General features: G+C 37.0%; 2 protein-coding genes across 2 annotated transcripts in view; one reads left to right on the top strand and one right to left on the bottom strand.

The window, feature by feature from the left end:
- LOC140756054 (tRNA dimethylallyltransferase) overlaps window positions 1–23,995 on the bottom strand; it is a 301,945-nt gene that overhangs the window by 169,209 nt on the left and 108,741 nt on the right. The gene's annotated exons all lie outside the window — the stretch shown is intronic.
- LOC140756217 (uncharacterized) lies at window positions 11,662–12,714 on the top strand. Its single transcript, XM_073091675.1, has one exon. The coding sequence runs from the start codon at window positions 11,887–11,889 to the stop codon at window positions 12,712–12,714; it is 828 nt and encodes a 275-aa protein (XP_072947776.1). The 5' UTR covers window positions 11,662–11,886.

Raw genomic sequence — 23,995 nt, 5'->3', positions numbered from 1 at the left:
CCGATATAGGTGCAGCTTCAACTGACTACAATTTCTGGAAGGCAGAATCTGTGATAGGCAAACGTTGGATAGCTTGATTATTAATAACAAGCGTTAAATAGACAAAAAAAACAACCGCAGGGCCTAGAAACCGCCTTAAAAATCGCTCATAAAAATCAATTTATTCACTCCAAATACATTGATTAAACCATCATACAGGATGCCAGCAATCAATATGGCCAATTTTATCAACGGTTCGCGACTCCTCATATCGTGTATCACATTTACGCAACCGAAATCTTAACGAACGCCCGATAAGCCCGGGGTCCCGACCCGGCACGCGGACCCTTCCGTCACCACGACGGACAAGAGCATACGGGTCACCTTGCCACGACATTAGCGCCGAATATATCTTTACGAATAAATGTAAAGTCATCTGTAGCAGACGACTATGCGAGGATTGACGAAAACTGATGAAGTGACTGATAATTATGTGCAAACCACCGAAGATAGGTTTAGAGTTCTACCTGAGAATCGTTAGTTTTTAGGGTTCCGTACCTAAAGGGTAAACACGGACTCTATTACTACGCCTCCGCTATACAGACATTTGGATTTTTACAGAGCATGTATAAAGGGTGGCCGCGATTACATCAAATACTAAAATTAAAAAATAAAATTAAAATTGGCGGTACGGAACCCACCCGGTTTTAGTCCGACATTCACTTGGCCAATAATTTCTTTCTAATGGAGAATCCACTCTGATGATAAGTACGGTGTCACTGTTATTCGTGGTCATCTGTAATAAATCTCTAAAAGTGAAAACGCAACATATTTTGTTTTACAGAACCTTTTATCAAAACATAACATAGTAGAGCTCGGAATTGCTACAAGGGAATGGAAAAGCGAAGGTTACCTTAGTTGAAATATCACAAAAGATTTAAACTTTAGATGTACGAGTATCAGAAATATCAACCACTACCAACCACTTTAAATGGACGTATGTATATTCAATACGAGCACTTTATTAAAAAACACTGATATCCTAGTGGTTAAGAAACTTGGCCTTTTGATCGAGTGGTCCGAGGTTCAAATTCTAGACTCACATCTTAAATTATGTGCGTATTAAAGGAAGGGCTCTGTGAAGGAAACCGTCGTGAGTGAGTGGAAAACATGCGTACCTGGGAAATCTAAAAAAGAAAGTTTTCAAAGGTGAACTCTACCAATCCGCACTTGGCCAGCGCGGTAGTTTAATGGCCTAATCGTTAATTCTGAAAAGAGACCCATGCCCATCAGTGGGACAGGAATGGGTTGATGATGTTGACCTTATTACAAGTGATTCATGTTGATATTTATCACGATTACATCTAAGGCTCTTATATAAACATCAACCACTACACACAGGAGCGCATATTTGTTCAGAAGTTTTAATTACCAAGTTTATAAGTAGGTAAGCGCCAAGCGGAGCTTCCGAAAAAGCTGCTCCATACATTTGTTAATACATTGTTGCCTCGTAAGAAGTAAATTTAGACATATTTCTTGCACGTGACATTTTATTAGTCTGACATTATGTATATTATTATTTTAAGATAATAATGTAGATTTTTTTCTCACTCAACATAATGCGACATTATCAAATTATATACAAATTGCGTATAAATTGGGTAAATAAGGAAAAATAATAGATATTATGCGTAATTAGGAACTGTGTGTTATGGCAACGGCGAACTTGATGATAAAACTTGTAATTACAACGATGATAATGAAATGGCGGGAACTTAGTTGCCAAATTATTACATTCTCATACTAAATCTTTATTGATCGGCATTATACTCTTCCTGTCAGTCAGGGGGTCCGAGGTTCGAACCTCAGGCACTCACCTCTGATTTTAAACATTCTTTTTTTTTATAATATAAGAGTAGCAGACGAGCATGCAGTCCACCTGATGGTAAGTGGCTACTGCCGCCCATGGACATCTGTTATCAACCCCAGATAGGATTAGATATTCCTACCAGAGGTCGGCCACAGATGCGCCGCTACCCCTGAGGACTAAGCTGGAACGCCTCGGAAAAGTCTGCCTCCCTTACCACACCCTTCAAAACGGAACACAGCAGCGCCTAACACTGCTGTTATTAGGTAGAAATAGGTGTGGCGGTGGTGCCGCCGGAGTCGAACCACAAAGGGTTCTACCACCTTCAAATAGTAATTTGCTATAACGGTGAAGGAAAACGTCGCGATGAAATAATGATGAACTCTACACACCTGAGAGTTCTTTAAAAAGGTTTTCAAAGTATGTGAAAACTGGTAACCAATACCCATTTAGGTAACGTGGTGGAGTACAACCTAAGCCTCTCTGATACTGACAGAGGAGCTATGCCCAGCAATTTGACAGTAATGGGTTGACGACTCACAAAATTTCATTAAAATCGGTGGAGTGGTTCCGGAGACTTACGTGCGCTAACACAGACGTGATCTATTTAATTTCCTGAATAATAATGTAAATGGATTTGTTTGTTTCTTTGTTACTCTTTCACGCCTCAACTATATAACCGATTGTTTTAAAATTTTGTACACATGTCGACAGGGGCTCAGAAAAGGAAATAGAGTACTATTTATCCCGACAAAAAGTGTCGTTCCCGAGGGATAGATAAAAACCTCTGATCGCATGGAAACCCGCGGGTAGAAGCTAGTTTAAAATATTAAATACGATAATTGACCGATTACTATGATTAAATTATGCGAAAAGATGTCACTGTGAGAACAGAAACAGGTTGTGGCGGTTTTAAAACGCGCCACGTTGTAATTTCCTTGTTTGAAATAAGATTATATCTATAAATATTATATACCAATGTCGAAACTGACGCAATTATTATCTTTTGTTGTCAGGCTTATATATAAAATTCTTGTGTCACAATGTTAGTTACCATACTCCTCCGAAACGACTGTACCGATTTTCACCAAATTTAATATGCATGTTCAGTAGGTCTGAGAATCGGCTACTATCTATTTATTGATAAAGGTTTTTTAACCTTAACAATTTTATCTACACTAATATTAGCAAAACTTTGTTTGTTTGTTTGATTGTAATGAATAGGCTCAAAAACTACTGGACCGATTTTAAAAATTCTTTCACCATTCGAAAGCTACATTATCCACGAGTAACATAGGCTATATTTTATATGAATATGAAATATATTTGATAAATAGATTTTGAGGCGGTACAAAGTTTGCCGGGTCAGCTAGTATTAGCCATTTGAAGACAGAATATTCAATGTTACAATTTTTTGAACTAGAAGTACCAAATAATTGGCCAAGTGCGAGCCGCATACGGGGGGTTCCATAACTCCAAAAATTGTTTTATTAACACGCTTTTATTAGCTTGTGTTGTACGTTTGTATGTATGTATGTACGTAACAGTAACTGAATCTTTGAGCCCGATTTCTATCCACTTTGAACGTTTAGTTTAATTCAAAATTTTGAAGAATTATCAAGAACCGATGACAATACACGATTTTAATAATTTTGTACCATTGTCCTTATCAATATCCTTAGGATTAACGATTTTCGAGGGGAGAGAAAGCGCCTTATGGAGCGTTCAGGCAAAGTTACTAGATTGATTTTTAGCTTTGTAAAATAATAATGTTATTTCCCTATAACTATAACTCAAACTGAAACATATTTATAATGCCATCTTGTATAATGATTTTTAGGATTCCGTACTCAAAGGATAAAACGAAACCCTCCGCTGTCTGTTCGTGAGTCACAGGGCTTTATCTCTTAAACCGTAATAGATAGACACTTTATTTTTATTTTCAAACGATGCATGATGGTGGTCGCTATAACAACAATACTAAAAATTAATAAAATAAATATAGTTTAAAAAAAACTAAAAAACACGCTTTTATGTTAAAATAAACTAAAAAGCAAAAAATAATCTTCAATCTAGGAATCGATCGAATAGGAATTCAATCTAGGTGGGGTGCTTTTCGAACCTGATAAATGGAGCACCCCACACTTTTTCCACAATTATATTATTTACTGTTCCTTAATTGATTCCTAGATTGAAGATTATTTTTTGCTTTTTAGTTTATTTTAACATAAAAGCGTGTTTTTTAGTTTTTTAAACTATATTTATTTTTATTTCCAGTAATCGTTGTTATTGAGGCCACCGTTATACGTACTCTGTAATAATTTTAAGTGGTTATCTATAACGGTTCGAGAGATAGAGACGGACAACAGCCGAGCTTGAGTATTGACATTTTTAACTAAATTCATAATATAGAATTGAGGGTTTTACCTGAAGCTAATTTCAGATGCAGTGCCGCTTCTGAGGACTAAAATGTTCGCATCATATGTAAGTCAGTACCCACCCAAAACCCAGGAACTCCTTTACGCTAGAAATAGGAGTGGCGATGGTACCTTCCCGGTCGAGTCGTACTAGTTCCATCTTTCTAATATTTCGGTAGTTCTAAAGACTAGTTATGCCTCGTAAAGGACTTCAACAAAAAACTTCCACGAAATATGTAGGATAGGTATATCAGGCATATTATATAATGATTTCTAATAAGAGTTATAAATTATGATACTGAAAACCTAAAAGGGTTGGTTAGCGTACTTTATGTAACAATTTTAACACCTGTAAGACCTATATTTACAAATAAAGACATTTGATTTGATTTTATTTGATTCCGCCGAAATCGTTTATTTGTCAAAACAACGTTAAAGTACAAACTACGATATAAACAAGTAGGTAAATGGGACCGAACACGATTCAGTAACGGATATTGCGTAAAACATATTCACCTCCGTTCACCTTGGCCGCGCAGTATCTTCGTGACATGTTGCGGTAGGACGGACCGGGGTCCCGATAACTTGACCTCTCACCGCGACCGTAACCAACCGAAGAGCATACCATCTTACACTGGACGCATCTCAATTGGCGAGTGAACAAAGAGCCGCAGATTCGTACCGAGTGTACCGCCAAAAAGCTCTCCTAAATTTGGATGACCCTGTCAAGTGCATCCAATTTGCATAGGCCTCCTGTTATATTGTTATCGGACGCTGTGACGGATGTTTTTAATTGGTCGTTTTGTATCATAATGTAAACATTTGATCAGCGGTTGTATGTATTTATGGATTCTTACGAGTGTATAAAGACTTGAATGTCATTTTTTATGTGTGACGTCATAGTAACACGTAGGAATTAAATAGGAAAACAATAATAGTTCAAAATGGTTACTGTATAAAAGCTTTACTTCTAAAGGAGATAAGAAATAAGAAACATATAGGTAAAAGAAAACCTCCAAAAATCAAGAGTGAAAGTAAGTTATCTCTGCTAACGACAATTTTTAACGAGTTATTTTCGCAAGTAGCCTACTGCATTTTCTGTAGTCCTTTTTCTTCTATATTCAGCTCAGGATTTATTAAATAAGATAAACTAATGAAACAGCTTAAAGTAAATCCAAAAAGTACATTTCTCGTGAAATTACACGGAGTACACATATAGGTACAGACAAACACAAGAAGAGAAAAAAATTATGACATATACGGTTTAAGATATTTATTTTGTAAAAGAGTACAACTCACTTACATAAGAAAGTACATGTTCATTTTCAAGTAAATACATCAAGCATCGGAACAAAATAAAATTCGTGAGATTTTCAATTGTAGGTAGGATTCATATTCATTTTTTAATATACAGTAGACATCTGTAATCAACCCCAGATAAGATAAGTGTCCTACCTGAAATCGGTACTACTAAGACTCGGCCAAGTATAATTCTTTACCACACTTTTCAAACCGGAACACAGCAGCGCTTAACACTGCTGTTATTAGGCAGAAACGGAGTATTAGTGGTACCTCCGCAGTCAAACCACAAAGGATTCTACCACGTTCAAGATTTCATATAATTTAATACAACGTGATTCCTTACAATATAGAATACAATTTATTGACGTCACACGACATTGAGTTACACTATAATTAGAGTGCTGGCTAAATTAGCCACCTTTTACGATCGTCGTGTCTAACCAATTTCAACTCTAGCGCTTTACAAATCGAAGGCAATTCTAATCGAATCCAGTTTTTAGCTAAAATGTCATGGTTAACTGGCTATTTTCGAATATAGGCCATTACATAGAATAGGTATATAGTGAACTATGTAGATAAGATTACAAATCCGGAACGCGAATGCGTATGGCAACTGGAAATTGATATGGATAAATATAATTGATGTGTCTGTTTGCTATTTTACTGTCGAACATTAAACACTTCTATATTTTGTACGATCTTCTGTTGAAATACTATAGAAGTAGCAGACGAGCATGCTGTCCATCTGATGGTAAGTGGTTACTGCTGTTCATGGACATCTGTAATCAACCTCAGATATTCACAACTAAGGTGCGCTGCTACCCCTGAGAACTGAGCTGAAATACCCTGAAAAAGTATGCCTCTGTTCCCTTTCTTATCTCCTTGCCACGAAACTATGAACTCTTTATTAATACTTTATCTATGGACATGTGACTTCATACTAGACATCGTTAAACTTCGATCTTTGTTAGTCAACATTTTGTTAGATTGATTATTAATAACGGAGATACACGAAGCATGCATTATCCACTAAAATATCAGTAATGACGTGAGTAGTATGAAATAAGAATCAATTTTAAACAAGATAGTTAAGGTACATCGAGTTACAAAAGATAAAATTTCAGATAAAAAGATATTGAACCGGGGTCAAACCCGGGGCCAGGGGCTAGTGTTACGTAAATACCGTTGCAAAGTTGCAGACGTTGATAGCGCAGGCATTTCGTGGCGTGCGGAATCTGTTACTAGGCGGGTGCGGTGGCGCCGGTGATGGCAGCAAGCGGGCACGGTGGCGGGAGCGATTATTTTATTAAATATAATACTAGCTACCTAAATAGTTCTGTTGGGTTCATTTGACGCAATGGGTATAGTTTGAAGACAATAGAACTCTTTCAAGTTTGACTACTTTCTTTCTTTGTGTCTCAGTAGGTCGTTCAGAAGGACTGTTAAACTACTGACAACATATCTATGATAGTGGTTTAGCACTGCTCTGTTCTGGTTTGAAGAGTTTTGTACAAAATATTGAATCGGGGTTAAACCCAGGTCCAGGGGCTAACGTTACGTAAATACCGTTGCAAAGATGCAGACGTTGATAGCGCAGGCATTTCGTGGCGTGCGGAATCTGTTGCTAGGCGGGCGCGGTGGTGCGCGTGATAGGAGCGAGCGGGGCCGGTAGCAGGGGCGGTAGCGGGAGCGATTTAAAAAAAAATACATTTTTTTTTTAAAGTAACGCAATTCTATACTAACAACTATTTTGACGTATCTAACATTTACACAAATATTAACTAACTTTGAAGTATTGTGGTACAGGCACACTTATTTCTACCCCACGTCTCTCCAAAGGATCTGCTAAAGAAACTACTCGTACTAAGAATAAATTTACAGCAACGATTTAATGCTCCTGTGTTCTGGTTTGAAGGATTATATATTAAAGTTCCAAACTCAAATAACATAGGAACTGTATTATTACCGTACACAACTTGTAACTTTTTGTTATTCTACTGGTACAACCACACTATCAATGTCATCTGCCTATAAATACCGAAATAATTTTAATATTTACTTTTTTTAGAGAATTTAATTAATATGAGACTTTTCAAGGACTACGCACACACACACACATATACGTTACGTTGAAATAATAACATGGGCGATTCTTATCTATTATTATTATTTATTATTAACACCGCTTACACTGTAACCACGCAACACATTTCAAATTTGCAGATAAGAGAAATCTGCCAAGGCCACCGACTTATCGCTACAATTTCATACTATGACCACACACATTAAAGCCCTAGTTGTACTACATGCAGCATTTTATATTAAAAATGGCGTCTTTACACATATGTGATAAGGTTGAGAACCGGGTGATTTTTGATACGTGTAATACGATAGACATGTACGCGTTATCTAAATAACGCAGAGGTTCTCAAATCTATTTCGTATCCGCTCACTTTGAGAATCAGTTATTATTGCTTGGCGCCTACCGACTTACATCAAAATAAGAAATAAAATCCTTAGACACTAATTATGTACTATTGTTAGATGTCTACTACATCTGTACTTGCGTATTAAGTACTAAGTAAGTAATAATGCTATGGCTATATCAGAATGGTAACTCTCAGGTTTGCAGCCGGTAATAGAGGGAGCTCGGATCATGCCTGTAATCAACCTGAAGGTGTGGTATGAGTGTAAGGTCCACATCTACATGTCCACCCAATAATTAAAAGCATAAGAATCTGTCACATTCAGTCCAATTACGACAATTACGACCGAAATTTTGTACATATACTAGTAGCGTTTGGAAAAATATCATGACATAGGTACATATAACTGAAAATTTGTACCTTCATTGGAATGACAGTGGCGCAATCGGACAAATTGGTCGTACCAACTCAGAAACCTTCGTGAGCTCATGCACAACAAGTTTGCTAATGATCAGCACAAGATCAAACAAATATTCATTTTTATATATATAGAAGATGAGAAAATCATAAATTACCGATCGTTCCCTAAGCCTGGGATGCCTGCATTTAACTCACTTTGAGAATAACTGCATTAAAGTCAAACAAGTTTATGTATCCAATTGACGTGATAGCGCGGTATCGCCATTGACAAAATTATTGCATGTGTCGGTGTGGCGCCGGCTTATCGGCCTCACGTGTTTGTGATGTGAACGCACTGGCATACTTGTAGGTATTCAGGTATTATATAAACAGTTTCCTGTACCAGTGATAACGAATTGTAGGTAAAATCCTTCGTGGTTCGAGTATTATTTCTTACATTTATTTCTACTCGAGGACCAAGGTGAAGCGACTCCTGGCTTGAAGGGTGTAAGGAAAAGCTACTCACAAAGGAAATCTAACTTTTTATTCCATTCCAACACTACTGATGATAATGGAGATCATTCTCATTTTTGTAGGCCATGTGCGTATTATAAGTATTACGAGTACTTGTTTTTACGGCGAAGAAAATGGTTCTTAGTAAACCTATATGCCTGAGAGTTTCAAAACAGTTTTCAAAGGTACTAACTAACTAAAACACTCTGACATTGAGTGGAGACGCATGCCTGAGCAGTGGGAATGGGTTGACGACGACGCGTATCACTTCGAAATGTGTTTGAAGGTAGTAAAACCCTTTGTGGTTCGACTCCGGCGGCACCACCGCCACACCTATTTGGGTTTAAAGAATCTTTATTTTTCTCATAAGACATACATGGTCACTTAAAATGAGAAAACTTAAACTTTCTACCTAATAACAGCAGTGTTAGGCTGCTGTGTTCCGGTTTGAAGGGTGTGGTAAGGTAGACATACTTTTCCGAGGCGTTCCAGCTTAGTCCTCAGGGGTGGTGACGCATCTGTGGCCGACCTCAGGTAGGAATGTCTAATCCTATCTGGGGTTCATTACAGATTTCCATAGGCGGCAGTAGCCACTTACCATCAGGTGGATTGCATGCTCGTCTGCTACTCTTATAATATATAAAAAAAAAAGAAATGTCTTAGGTTCGTCTTAACGTATTGGACCTCCGACCGTTTATACCGTTTTAGATATAAAAATAACACAGTAACATATAGAAATAAACTTCTCTGAATATTCACAGGAATGGGTGGGTGTCGATCGGTGTGACGACATCCCGATATGAATGAACCGGCGCCCACGCAAACTGTGCTGGCGTATCACATTGGCAAACATTTGTTCAACCGCTACATATCGGGTTACATTATTGAAAGGATATTGATTTTAGAGTTCCGTGCCCAATGGTAAAAGCCTTTTTAGTCTGTCCGTCTCTTACATGGCCCTATCTCTTAAACATTAATAGATACTTGAAATTATTACAGGTCAGTATAACGGTGGTGTGGCGACCTCCCGCTACTCGGCAAGAGATGGCGCCACGAGTATTCTGAATCACGCTATCGAAGTTTTCTAAATATCCTGCATATATACAAGTTCCGAACTGAGACTGTCGGAGCACGGCCGCTCCCCGGGCATGATCACCTAGCCCGGCGGGAGATCTCCCTTTGCCATAGTGGTGACCCCTGACAAGAATACGTCCCTTCTGACCCTCATCGATGGTGGCAACCTCACTCCCTGGATGGACTGCACCCTCACATCACCAGTTCAGCTGTCCATCAGGTTCATCGCAGCGCACGAAGACTCGCTTCCTGATCCTGATCCAGCTACTCTCCGGTACTTCACGGACGGCTCGAGTAGCCATTACTCGCCCTCCTCACTTCGCTCCAACCTCAAGGCTTTGGTTCTCCCTCACATCTCGACTCACCGCAGACAGAGGGCGTTCCGGGGCGCTTGTAAGCTTAGGCGAAGATTTCACAAGTACGGAACACCGAAATCAACTGGTATCGACCTCCGGTCTGAGCAGGGGGTGATGTGGCGACCTCCCGCTACTCGGCAAGAGATGGCGCCACGAGTATTCTGAATCACGCTATCGAAGTTTTCTAAATATCCTGCATATATACAAGTTCCGAACTGAGACTGTCGGAGCACGGCCGCTCCCCGGGCATGATCACCTAGCCCGGCGGGAGATCTCCCTTTGCCATAGTGGCATATAAAACAAATGCTATAAATAAAAAAATGCTTCGCTTTATTTATTAAACTCTTACATGTATATAGTTAAATTTCCATAATGTAGTAACCTGTTTGGCTACTATGATATCAATTACTAAAATAATAAATAAATAAAAAAATTGTGGTACGGAACCCGTGTATGAGTTCGATTCGCTCTTGGACAGTTATTTTGTTTGCAGTTCGTAAATATGAATAGTTCACCTAAAAACTTATCACCCTTCAAAAACAGCAAAACAAATAGCAAGCCGTACATGAAAATAAATTAATGTGACGTATAGTACAATTTGATAGATAGATAGAGAGGGCGCTGCCTTCACACGTAATAGTTAGTGTGCGTATTTTAAGTAATTAAAAATATTAAGAAGAAACAACTTCCAGTGAACCGTTATTATAATAACTCTTTAGTGTATAAACTTTGTGTGGTAGTGTTATCTAAATAAGAAGCTCGCAAAATATCGTGAAATATCGAAGTGTTCAACCTGACACGATCACTTAGACTCTCAAAGTGCGTTTCGCTACAAATATACAAAAACCAGTGCTCAAGACAATTAGACAAGAACTAATTACAATAAACAAAGTGAATAAGTGAACAAACAAAGTGAATACAGTGAATAGAACTCAAAACAAATTAATTAGAGGAATTGTGACTACAAAGTGTGTCGGTACTTCAAAAATTAAATGTAAAAAGTGAATACACGTAACCGTAAACTCAATAGACAATTACACCACCTGTTAAGCCTATACCAATAATTCACTCTACAGTTATTAAGACTTGTGGCGTGTTCTGCACATTGATGGACATAAGTGTTCGCACGTAGTGGTCTAAGTTCGAAACTCAACAAAACGAAAATTTTATAAAATATATTTTTGTTTATTTTGCAATAAAATATAATAAAATAAAAAAAAAAAATATATAAATATTTATTTTAAAAAAAATATATATATAAATAAATAAAAAAAAAAAAAAAAAAAAAGAAGGAGTTCTTCGACTTTGTATTAATAGTCATTTCAAATAAAAATACAGACTTACAGTAAAATACATAAGTGAAGGAATAAACAAGGGACTTGCATCACACATTGAGAATAACATCGAACACTTGGATTTGCACACTACATAATTAAGAAGCGACTTGCAACTTGTAATAATAAAATCGGTCCGTCAAAGAGCTACATTGTACTATAGTCCAACTATCACTTCAATATTTCATTACATTCTTCAAGCGATCTTGACAGTAAGAAATGGAGGAAATTATGCACGAGCTTCGACAAATTCGAAGGGAGATAGACGAACAAAAAATTGCAATAGATAGAAATGGAGAAAAAGTGACGGAAAAAGTTACGCAAAATATAAACTGCATATTAGAAGATAAGTTCAAAATACTCAATGAGAATTACGAACATATAAGGGAAAAATGTGAAAACCAAGAAAAGCGACTGTACTTCCTAGAAAAACAGGCAAGGAAAAATAACATCGTTTTTTTCGGAATAAAAGAAATGGAAACATCGTATTCTAACCTAGAAAGTCTCATAGTGAATTTTATCAAAGAGCATTTCTCTCAAGAACTAGACCGCAGGGACATTCAAGAAGTCAGAAGAATAGGCAAAAAAGGGGAAAGACCTCGACCAATAATTGTCACTTTTTGTACACTCGGCACAAAAATTAATTTGTTTAAAAATAGAAGTGCACTAAAAAATACGGGCTACTACATAACGGAAGATTTCCCACAAAATATTCTAGAGAAAAGGAAAGAGCTTCAAGAACAAGCAAGAATTGAAAGGGTAAAAGGGAACGTTGTAAGAATAAAATACGACAAGCTTATCATAAATGAAAAAAAGAAAACAACTGGCAATAACAAAAGAATGCTATCAACTTCGCCTGAAAATAAAACCACAAAAGGAGCCGAAACTAATACACAGGCTAATAAGAAAAACAAATCACAAACACAAACGAGAAGAACTTCAAGCCTATCGGAAGGAATTTTAAAACCGGGCATGCTGAATTACCTGATAAACAGGAACACAAACAACTCAGCAGATCCGCAGCAAATTAATAACGCCAATATTTAGCAACTACCGCCCCCCTCTTGCAACGTCAACATTCAAAAACCACTAGCGGAACATCAAATTCATCTTCCAAGCCGGCTGGTCACCGTGGAAGATCATGACCAAAACCCTCCAAACAACCCTCCGAAAACCGAAACCTCACAAAAAACGTTATACATTTTGACATACAACGTTAAAACACTCTCATCATATGAGCGTTTGATAGAGCTAAACGAAGCTCTCAAAGAAATTAAATACGACGTATTAGGATTAGCCGAAATAAGACGCACCGGAAACAAAATTGAAGAACACGAAAACTTTATCTTCTGCTTCACAGGCCACACACCTGGAAGACATGGCATAGGCTTTATAATTAAACACCATCTTAAAAATAATATAGAAAGCTACCTTGGCCTTTCTGAAAGAGTAGCCATGTTGAATATGAAATTCGAGTGCACGAGCCTATCCATCATTCAAGTCTACGCCCCTACTACACAAGGAAGTGATGAGGAAATCGATAACTTTTATGCGACAGTAACAAGGGCAATAGAATTAGCACACAAGGACTTCATACTGATGGGCGACCTAAACGCTAAAATTGGAATACCAAAAAAAGAGGAACATCTAATCATGAAAGCACACGGATATGGAATCAGAAACGATAGAGGGCAAAGATTAATTGAATACGCCAGCGAAAACAAATTGTCAATTTTGAACACTTTCTTCAAAAAGAAACCAAAAAATAAATGGACCTGGAGATCACCGGACGGAATCAACAAAAACGAAATCGACTTTGTACTGTCAAATCGACCTAGTCTCTTTAAAAATATTGAAGTACTGAATATTAACTACCCTTCGGATCATAGGCCAATAAGAGCTACAATATTATATGATACACGTCTCAAAAGAAATAGAACAAAGTTTACCAACAGTCAACATAACACAATAACAAGCGATGAAGAAATCACCAAGTTCAAAGAATACCTAAACGACTACATATCGAAAGATCTAACGGTCGCCGAGCCTAATATCCCAGTCCAAAAATATTACGACGACTTAATCAGAGCCATCACCTCAAGCCTGCAAAATGCCCGAGTAGCACAAAGTCCAAAGAAAATCCACAAAATTTTCTCAGAACACACATTAAAACTTTTTAAAAGAAGACAAGACCTGCAAAAAAGTTCTAATAAAACCAGAGCAACACGAAACGAAATCTCAGCACTTTACAAACTTGTCAACAAACACATTAAAAAGGACTACGCCAACTACAGATATAAAACTATCGAAAAACACCTATACCAAACTGGAAGTACAAAAAAAGCATACAAAGAGCTGAAACCAAATAAAAATTGGATCGAAGAGCTAAAACAAGGCGAAATAACCAAAAACAACCGCCACGACATCATTAGCATAGCAACTGAGTTCTACAGGGATCTTTACAGCACAAAAGAACCAGAAGACACCAGTCAAGAAAACCAAAATAACAGCAGCGGCAGTAACATACAAAAAAATCCCCAAATTGAAGAATACGATGTCATTGAAGGATTGAACAAACTGAAACTAGATAAAAGCCCTGGCTCGGACAACCTTGCAAACGAGACCTTAAAGATCGCTGCTCCAATAATAGCTACTCCATTTACTAATTTATTTAACTCTATCCTTAAATCTGGAGAGACACCCGCTCAATGGTCTGAATCTAACATAATTCTGCTATATAAGAAAGGCGACCCGAACGATATAGGGAACTATAGACCTATAAGCCTGCTACCAAGTACATATAAGCTATTTTCTACAATCCTGACCAAAAAAATTAGCGCCACATTAGAAAGAAGACAACCCGTCGAGCAGGCAGGATTTAGAAAAGGCTTCTCTACCATCGATCACATACACACACTCGAACTCCTCATAGAAAAATATCAAGAGAGAAACAGACCATTGTACTTGGCATTTATCGACTACAAAAAAGCATTTGATTCGGTGTCACACAGCTATATTTGGGAAACACTTGCGTCACAGAATGTGGAATACGAATATATTCGAGTAATCAAAAACATATACAGGTCAGGCAAAAGCAGAGTTAAACTAGAAACAGCCGGTTCTTGGTTCCCTATAAAAAGAGGTGTAAGACAAGGGGACCCACTGTCACCTATTCTATTCATAGCCACACTAGAATCGATAATAAGCAGGCTTGACTGGAGTGAATGCGGCATTAAAGTAAAATCTAAGTATTTAAGCCACTTACGTTTTGCCGACGACTTGTTGCTGCTTTCAGAGAAAGGAGAAGAACTACAGCACATGATAGACTCACTAAACAAAGCTAGCAAACTTGCCGGGCTAGAAATGAATCTCTTTAAAACTATGATAATGACCAACAGCACCAAGGTACAAATATATGTCAACAATGAGCCTCTCCAATATGCCGAAAAATACATTTACCTAGGCAAGCAAATAAGTTTCGACAAACTGAACAACTACCAGGAGATAGTGCGCAGGGCTCAGCTAACATGGAATAAGTACTGGAGCTTTAAAGAAATATTCAAGAGCAACATGCCAATCAAACTGAAGGCCAAGGTTATGAATTCTTGCCTTATACCGTGCCTAACCTATGCTTGCCAGACATGGAAGTTTAATAAAAATATCAGAAATAAAATCATAACATGCCAACGCGGAATGGAGAGGAGTATGCTAAACATAAAAAGAATAAATAAAATAAGGCATACTAGAATACGTAACATAACAAAAGCAACAGACGGTTTAGCACAAGCTCTTGCATTAAAATGGAAGTGGGCCGGACACATAGCACGCCTACAAGATCAAAGATGGTCAAAAATAATAACAGAATGGAGGGGGCCAGTGGGCAAAAGAAGGAAAGGGAGACCTCGTAACAGATGGGAGGACGAAATTAAACGCACAGCGGGTCCAAACTGGATGCAAACAGCGCAATCCAGAGAAAACTGGCTCAACTTGGAGGAGGCCTTTACCTGCAGAGGGGTTCTTACAGAATAATTATACTAATATTAACTTATCTTAAATCAAATTATTTTTAAATTATTCTTTATGAAACTGTAACTAGTAAATAATAAACTAATAACTTTTTCGATACTAAGAAATCTAGCTAACTTTGTAAACTTGCATTTTCTGGAAGAAATAAAAGGCTTTTTTATTTTATTATTTATTATAGTACAATTTGGATCTGAAGGGATCTCGACCGATAGGGCCTGTACTAATTGTTGGGCACGGAACACCTCTCATGTTGCTCTGGAAGGGCCGCCTCTTCTTTTTGGGAGCCCTTTGGACGTGTCGCCTCGAACACTTTACGGCTCGATGGTGTTAGCGTAAAAGGGAAAAACGCCCTTTTAGGTCGAGTGAAGGGTATGGTGTGAAATAAGACTATCGTGTTAAGAGTGTTACAGTTTAGTCTAGAATTTGATGAAGAATATGGGACATAACCAAAATATCATTCAAGATGGATGAAGCAAAATTGTTTTTGAGAAAATCTCGGACATACGTCCGCATTTTCTATGCATGTATGTATATAGATGCACAGCGGCCGAATGTCTGTCGTAATGTATGTCGAATGTATAAGCCCTGTATAAGCCCATACGGGGGCACTTACAAATTGTCAGTTAAAATGTTTTTTCTTAAACTACTACCGGATCGTAAAAACAATGTTATTCTGGTAATACGCTGAAATTCACATGAATCTACGAATAAAAATAAAATTGTGACCAAACTCTTCCTTAAAATAGAGTCAAAACAGTGTTACTAGTGATCTTACATTTAAAACCGGACACGTCGCTAACATCATTTCTCAATAAACACCCCACGGGGCCCGCGTCGGTAATTCATATAAAATTGTAAAGGGCCACTAAGGCCCAAATCGGATAAACTGTGTCCCGTGACGACAGTACCGCACGTGGTATGTTTCTATTATCATCCTAACTTCATGCAATCTAAGCAATAGTCCATTAGTAATATTCAATCTATCCATTGTTTAGTTACCGAAATTTGAAAATGTCTGGTAAGAACAAATTAACAAATGTCGATCATTGGATGGATTGATTAATAATAACGGGCGTTAATCTAAAGACGTCACTGCCGATTGGACGTGAACAGTCCATTGCGGTCACACTTCGGAGTTTAAGTCTCTTATCAAAATGATTTTTTTTTTCAATAATATAGAAGTATCAAACGAGCACGGAATTCAATTAATGTGTAAACCGTGCCTAGTTCCCGAATTTTCGAAAAAATCAAACTGAAAATTGTGGCATTATCAAAATTACAAACAAAAAAATTCTTTCTAAAATTTGATTGTCCCCCATTCTCCATTAACGGAAAACGTGTTCACTTTTTATGTCATTTATATTGTTCCCTGAACTTTCTAAAATTCCCGATCGGGGGTCCCCGGGCGGTGGCATGCTCCACGCAAATAAAACGGCACTCGAGTGGCGTACGATCACGCGATTAGTATTTCGTACCATGCGTGCTGCGTCTTGCTAATGTCGGGGGGAATTTCATTTTGGGATCTCGGAAGGCGGGGGCATGTCTTCCAGTGAATGCTAGGCGATAGCAGAGATATTTTCGTACTCAGGCTACAAAATCTTGTTTCAGTCGCTTTTATTCTTGTTTAAGTTGTTAAAACTTGTCTCTTTTTCAATCGATATCTGATTCTGTATACATATGTATTTGTTTGGCACTCTATTATCTTCACCAGTACCGTAAGAAGCACAATACCATAAGAAGAAGTACAGTATAGTAAGAAGAAGTTAGGCGAATAGATTCCTTCTTTCTATTCAATATCGACAAACAGAGGAACGATGCGAGATCTGTTTTTAGCTGACAGGTGTTATATAGCCTGGAACTGTTTAAGACATAATTCCTTCAAGTAGACCCGCTATACCGTAGACTGCATAATGTACCTAGCATTACCACGTACGATTGCGCTGCAATATAAGCCTATAGTTCATTGTTTCCCAACCTGGCGGTAATTACCCCCGCAGGGGTAAAACGGCAATTCTAGGGGGTTAACAGAGTTGGCACGAAAAAGTATTAAAGTAATAAACAAAATAATAGTAGCCTGTATGCTGAGCATGACATGAGATGCCCGTTGAGTGATACCGAATAGTAATTTCCCATCCATGTCTAATTGTCAGTATCTAAGAGTTAACTGGTTTCCGCTATAGAAGAAAATGATTGTTTTATATGTATACCTAACGATAAGGCAGACTAGCTCCCTGGTGGAAACTAGTAACTGTCGCCTATGGACATTTGCAACACCAGCGGAGTCGCCAATGCATCGCCGGCTTGGAAGAACTCTTTTTGCACCCTTCCTGAAGAGCCCCATGTCATATCGCTCAGGGAATACCTCGTTATTATTATGTTTGGGTTTAAACATTTCACGTGACCAGAACGAAACTCGTATGAGCGTAGCTCGGTGTGGAATGCGACCCTAACGATAGATATGATAGATGCATGAAACGTAATGTGCCTTCTGTTCTACATTCAAATTGCTTGTTTGTTTTTATTAATTTTTCAGTCTATATGGGCGGCTTTTTCTGATCCCTTTGATATCATTGGACTAAACAAATGTTTGTAACGTGTGTGTTCTATTTGCCGATACTGGCCACATGTAGAATATATTGGTATATGTTAGCTTTATTTCCTTGTATGTCCAAATTTTTAATGAGCTTTCGTCACTATTTGGGGTGTGGTTAATTAGGTATTTATTTTTCTTATTATGGTACATACATCCACCACACAAGCGAAGTTACAGGCAAAAGCTAGTTATATCAAAAACACTTCCTGATATTGACCTTGTCTGAAACATACATAACAATTAACAATATCAAAATTTTGTAATCATCACGGATTATTACTATTAACAATATTTATTATTAAATTGGCATTAACGAAAAACAATTCGTTAAATTTAATTAACGATCGACCCGTTCATATCCGAAACCACGAATTTACGACAAATATTATTTAGTATTGTGTAAGTGACTCTTATCAAATAACTAATTAGAACCAATTGTGTAACACTCGTGTCAATATCCATTATTAAATTGGCATTAACGAAAAACAATTCGTTAAATTTAATTAACGATCGACCCGTTCATAGCCGAAACCACGAATTTACGACAAATATTATTTATATCACTCTGTGACCTAAACCCGCATTTTAGCCACGCTTTTCCGTGTCTAAAGTAGCCGATTTTTACACCGTGCGAATATCAATACACTACCCTCGCAGTTGTTAAAAATAAACATCGCTATGAACGTTTCATACTCTTAAATGTCATTTGAAAATTAAAAGTGAGTAAGGATTATTTTGTTTAAAGCAATAATTATGTTAATATTTTATTTTGGATGTCTTTATAAATGTTTTTGCCATTGTGTATATCCTAAGGAATAGCATCACTGCAAGTGTAACTTTATCGAGTTAATTGTGTTAATTGTATATTTTCGCTGCACATCAAAGTAGGGTATATTAAAATTAGGAATCTTTATCATAATTAGCCATAATACTACTCTAGTAGAAACTCGATTAAGTGAACTGTTTGTTGTCGTACGGCATTTGGATTGTCGAAAATCTGGATAATTGAGTTTATGAAGAAAAGCTATTTGACCCGACTGAGTAAGGTAATGATTTTCGATCATATGTTTGTATGTATATATGATATGTATGTCTTATTCCTTGGCAAGCCCAAAAGATTTCACGAATTTTGATATATTATTACGTGTCGTTGGATTCATTTAAATTACGAGAATAACATTAACTACCTTTTTAAGCAATCGAGTCTTTGGTTTTTATAGTAACTTTCTTGTTGCGATTTGTCGATTGTCGTCGTCAAATCGCGATGTAGCATCGATGCAATCACCAAAACGGAAATCGCCGATGCTAAATGTAGCTGATCTGCACGTCATTACAAAGTAATAGTCCGCGTAAAACTGCTATTAGCTCTGAATATAGAAAGGAACCGCGTCGCCATAGCAAATTGTATGACTACAATTGCGCGCAACAACTTCAGAGCGGACTTTATCATTAGTATTAGTACATTATGTGATTGCTTACAATACTTTTTTCATACATTTAGGTGCAGTTCTCACTATAAGCCATAGGTCTAGACGCCTCTTATCATTTAAAGATTTGTATGTATGTAGCCTAAATGGTTTCATGGATTTTGACGAATGGGTGCTGTTAGATTTGTCTTTATTACAAGAGCAGAATAATAGAATAGGCCAATAACTAAATTTTTATAAATAAAGACTTCCTCACATCAAGTATCAATGGTTGTGGTAGTGTCACGTTTTTCGTTGTATATTTTTAATTTTTCATAATTTTAATTTCAACCATTTATAAGCTTTCCTCTATTTCAAAATAATTATCATTTTTTCTCATATTGCTTGAAAAGTATAAGCGGGTTTATGTCACACGAGCTATAAAATAGTATACGATACTTGTGACATAAGTTAGCACCCTCGCTGCGCTCGGGTGCTAACTTCACGCCGTGCAAAAATAGGCTACTTTGGCCATGCGTATCGTAATGTACTATTAGTATTGTGTAAGTGACTCTTATCAAATAACTAATTAGAACCAATTGTGTAACACTCGTGTCAATATCCATTATTAAATTGGCATTAACGAAAAACAATTCGTTAAATTTAATTAACGATCGACCCGTTCATATCCGAAACCACGAATTTACGACAAATATTATTTAGTATTGTGTGACTCTTATCAAATAACTAATTAGAACCAATTGTGTAACACTCGTGTAGGTGCCATTTATATAGGTTATCAATGAAATTAAAACAAATTGTAAACATAATTATTTTAGAAACAAGTAATAGCGTAATAGTATTAAGCAATATACATTGCCCAAGTGTGATTCGAATTCGCATAATACGGGTTCCGTACCATTAATTTTTTTATTTATATTTAGTAAATGTTATCATAGCAGCCAAGAAGTAAATGCACAAAATTTGAACTGTCTACACATTAAAATTTAAAAATAATGGTTTCTATTAAGGCGACCCCCATTTATTTTCAAGCGTTTGTTATTTTTAGTATTTGTTGTTATAGCGGCCACTGTAACGTGCACTCTGTAAAAAAACAAGTTTCGTTGTTTCATTAAAAACCTACATAGATATTTTCGTCAAATTCCTTTGGACGGATCTCGGTAAAAACTTAGCTTCTTCAAGCGCGGTAACAGCCCGACATGTCTTCCGCGTGGCTCCCAACAAAAGGGTAGCAACCGTCACCAAATCATCGGGAAGCAAACAAAACGCACTCCGCACGATTGGGCACACGCGACGGTCCTCAAAGTGCCGAACGTTCGGTGCCCCTGAATATATTAATTGATTGGAAGATAGCGCAGGGTTGGTGCCACGCTGTTAACAAAAAATAATAACAAATTAAAAAAAAATTGCGACTGCCATATATTTTTATATATTTTTTTCATTTTCGTATTTGTAGCGGCCATACATATTCTGTGAAAATTGCAAATGTATATCTATTACGATTCAAGGGAAGGAGCCCTATGCTGCTCCTGTTAATAAAAATAAATGGCGAACGCCATTTATTTTGAAGATTTTTTCTTTTTCGTATTTGTAGCGGCCACCATTATACATATTCTGTGAAAATTGCAAATGTATATCTATTACGATTCAAGGGAAAGAGCCCTATGCTGCTCCTGTTAATAAAAATAAATGGCGAACGCCATTTATTTTGAAGATTTTTTCTTTTTCGTATTTGTAGCGGCCACCATTATACATATTCTGTGAAAATTGCAAGTGTCTATCTATTACGGTTCGAGGGATAGAGCCCTTTGTAAGATTGACAAACGGACAGACGGACAGACGGACTGACAGAGGAGGCTTAGTATAGGGTCCCGTTTTTACTGTTTGAGTATGGAACCCTAAAAAGTTTTCGCACATTATGGTGTGTAAGATATAGTGGTATGAATTTTTCCTATCATTGTAGGGCTTCAGTGTTTTAATGACCAATAAACCTGTTTGATTTGAAACCTGAATTAATAAACGAGCATACAGTCCCTATAATCGTAAGTGGTGGATAAACTACATATAATGGAGCCTGATTAACGCCCATCATAAAGAGAAATAATGAAAAGAAATTAATGTTTTTTTCGAAGATGATTGATGTCTTTTTTAAGATTTTTGCATCGTAAGGGGTTACGCTAAAGAGTTACGATACGATAATAATAGTCAATCATTATCGATTTATAAATATGATATGATACCACACGATACGAAAATGATACACGATACACATTGATACACGAACTATTTTTTTTATTAAGTACGCCAAAGTATTCTTAGGGGTACTTAATTTATCTTATTAAGGGGTATCTTAGATACATATACGATTTTTTTTATTTATATTAATAATAAAAATAAAAAATTAATATATTTTATTATTATTTTTATTATTGGTGGCAACCCTAGCATCTCAGTGTTCGGTGAAAGCTCAGCTCGCCCACCGCTTCGCCCACGGCAACAGTACACTCCAAATGGCAATATCGCCCGTCTTCATTTATTTACATTCACTTTTACACCTGACTTCATCTGTCAAATTTGCAAAAAAAATATCGAAATAGACCGATAAAAAGTATTATTATAATATATCTATTATCTTTTCTTTCTGTTGTCAGGCTTATAGGAATGGTTGTGACAATTTTGATTCTATATTTTTTATACCAACTTCAATTAGGTTTTTTTTTTAAATAAAAATGATGTCACCTAATGGTAAGGGGTCACTGTTTACGAAATCTATCAACAGCTCTAAATATGCGTTGCTGGTCCTGAAGACTAAGATGGAACGCTTCCTACGCTCATAGCTCCACACTTGGTTTCCCTGTAGTTAATGCCATAGACATACAAATACAAAAACACTAGACCTAGAAAAGAAATTCTAAATTCATCATTTAGTCTACTTGACCGGTGATCGAACCTGAAACCCGTCATCCGTTACCGCGACCGGCACGCGAGTTCCGAAAACTAAATTAATAATTAAATTAAATCATTTTCAAAAGGTATCAATTACAATTATTGCGGTGACCTTTTCCAAATTCAATTACTCACCCGTTTAAGTTGTGAACTAAAAAACTGACCTAGCCTAATTTAAATGTAATTAGTTTGCATTCACTGACCAACCTTGCAATTAATTTAATATGACAAATATATTATTATATTATTAGTCAACCATCTATGAGGTAAGCGTCTGTACAAATAAATAAAACTATTAATTTAAAAAGTAAATAGTCATTTGACTTCGGTTCTTGGAATATAATTTTCAATTAAACGATTTAGTTTGAAACTTTACTCACATAAATATATCACATATGTTTTTTTACAGAAGTAGTGAACATGCAGATGCAGATGCAGATATTTGTAATCAACTAAAATAAATAAATCAAATCAAATTAAATGTTAGTCCTACCTGAGATCAGCCCTGTGCTACCCCTGAGGACTAAACCATAGCCTTCAAACCGAATCATTTCATATCGGCTTGTCGCCCATACAGTTGTTACGGAATGTATTGTAGCTCCACCTTCAAACCAGAGTACAGCAGCACTCAATGCTGTTATAAGGAGTAAAAAAATTGGCTTCAAAGCAATAATAGCCCAGGGATTTCTTTAAAAAAACCTTAGAGTTCTATAAAAACAAGATATTAAAGATATGTGAAGTCTACGAATATGTACTAAGCTTGCGCTGTAGACTACGGCCTGAACATTCTCTACGTGAGTGGAGACCTGTGCCCAGCGGTGGTGTCTCCGAAGTCGAACCATGAACAGTCATTATCAGAAATTCTCAACTATTAAGCGTACGAATGGACCACTACACTATTGTGTTGTACAATACGCGTATAAGGAAGGTTTAGAAGCATCTAATGAGTATAAAAAAACATTGTTATCAGTAGGTTAAAGCGGAAACATAACACATCAGGCTGACCGCAGCCTTCCTGCCCGCTCGTATCGCCCATGAGAAGTTTGGACATTAACCGTACTCACAGGCTCATTATAGATTTGTAACCGTTCGAGGGACATAGATTGGGTGTGATGGCGTAATGGTACTTACGGATCTTCTGATCCAGGTTCGAACTCGGATTTTTCGACGATATGTTTTAGTAATTAGTAAACATTCGTTATCCTTGGTTACTGCCTACTATTGGGCCGCGATTTCTTTTTAGAGTGCGAGGTCCACCCCGCTTATCATGTGCGAATTAGTAGACTTCTTCATTTTTGAGGTCTTTTTATAAGAAGTATCAGGCGTGAAGATTTTC

This window comes from Epargyreus clarus, unplaced genomic scaffold (assembly GCF_041222505.1).
Source record: "Epargyreus clarus isolate Ecla_fem2 unplaced genomic scaffold, WU_Ecla_fem_2.2 ptg000034l, whole genome shotgun sequence".
Lineage (NCBI taxonomy): Eukaryota > Metazoa > Arthropoda > Insecta > Lepidoptera > Hesperiidae > Epargyreus > Epargyreus clarus.
Note: the sequence above shows the minus strand (reverse complement) of the source record. Positions and strands in the feature narration are given on the sequence as shown.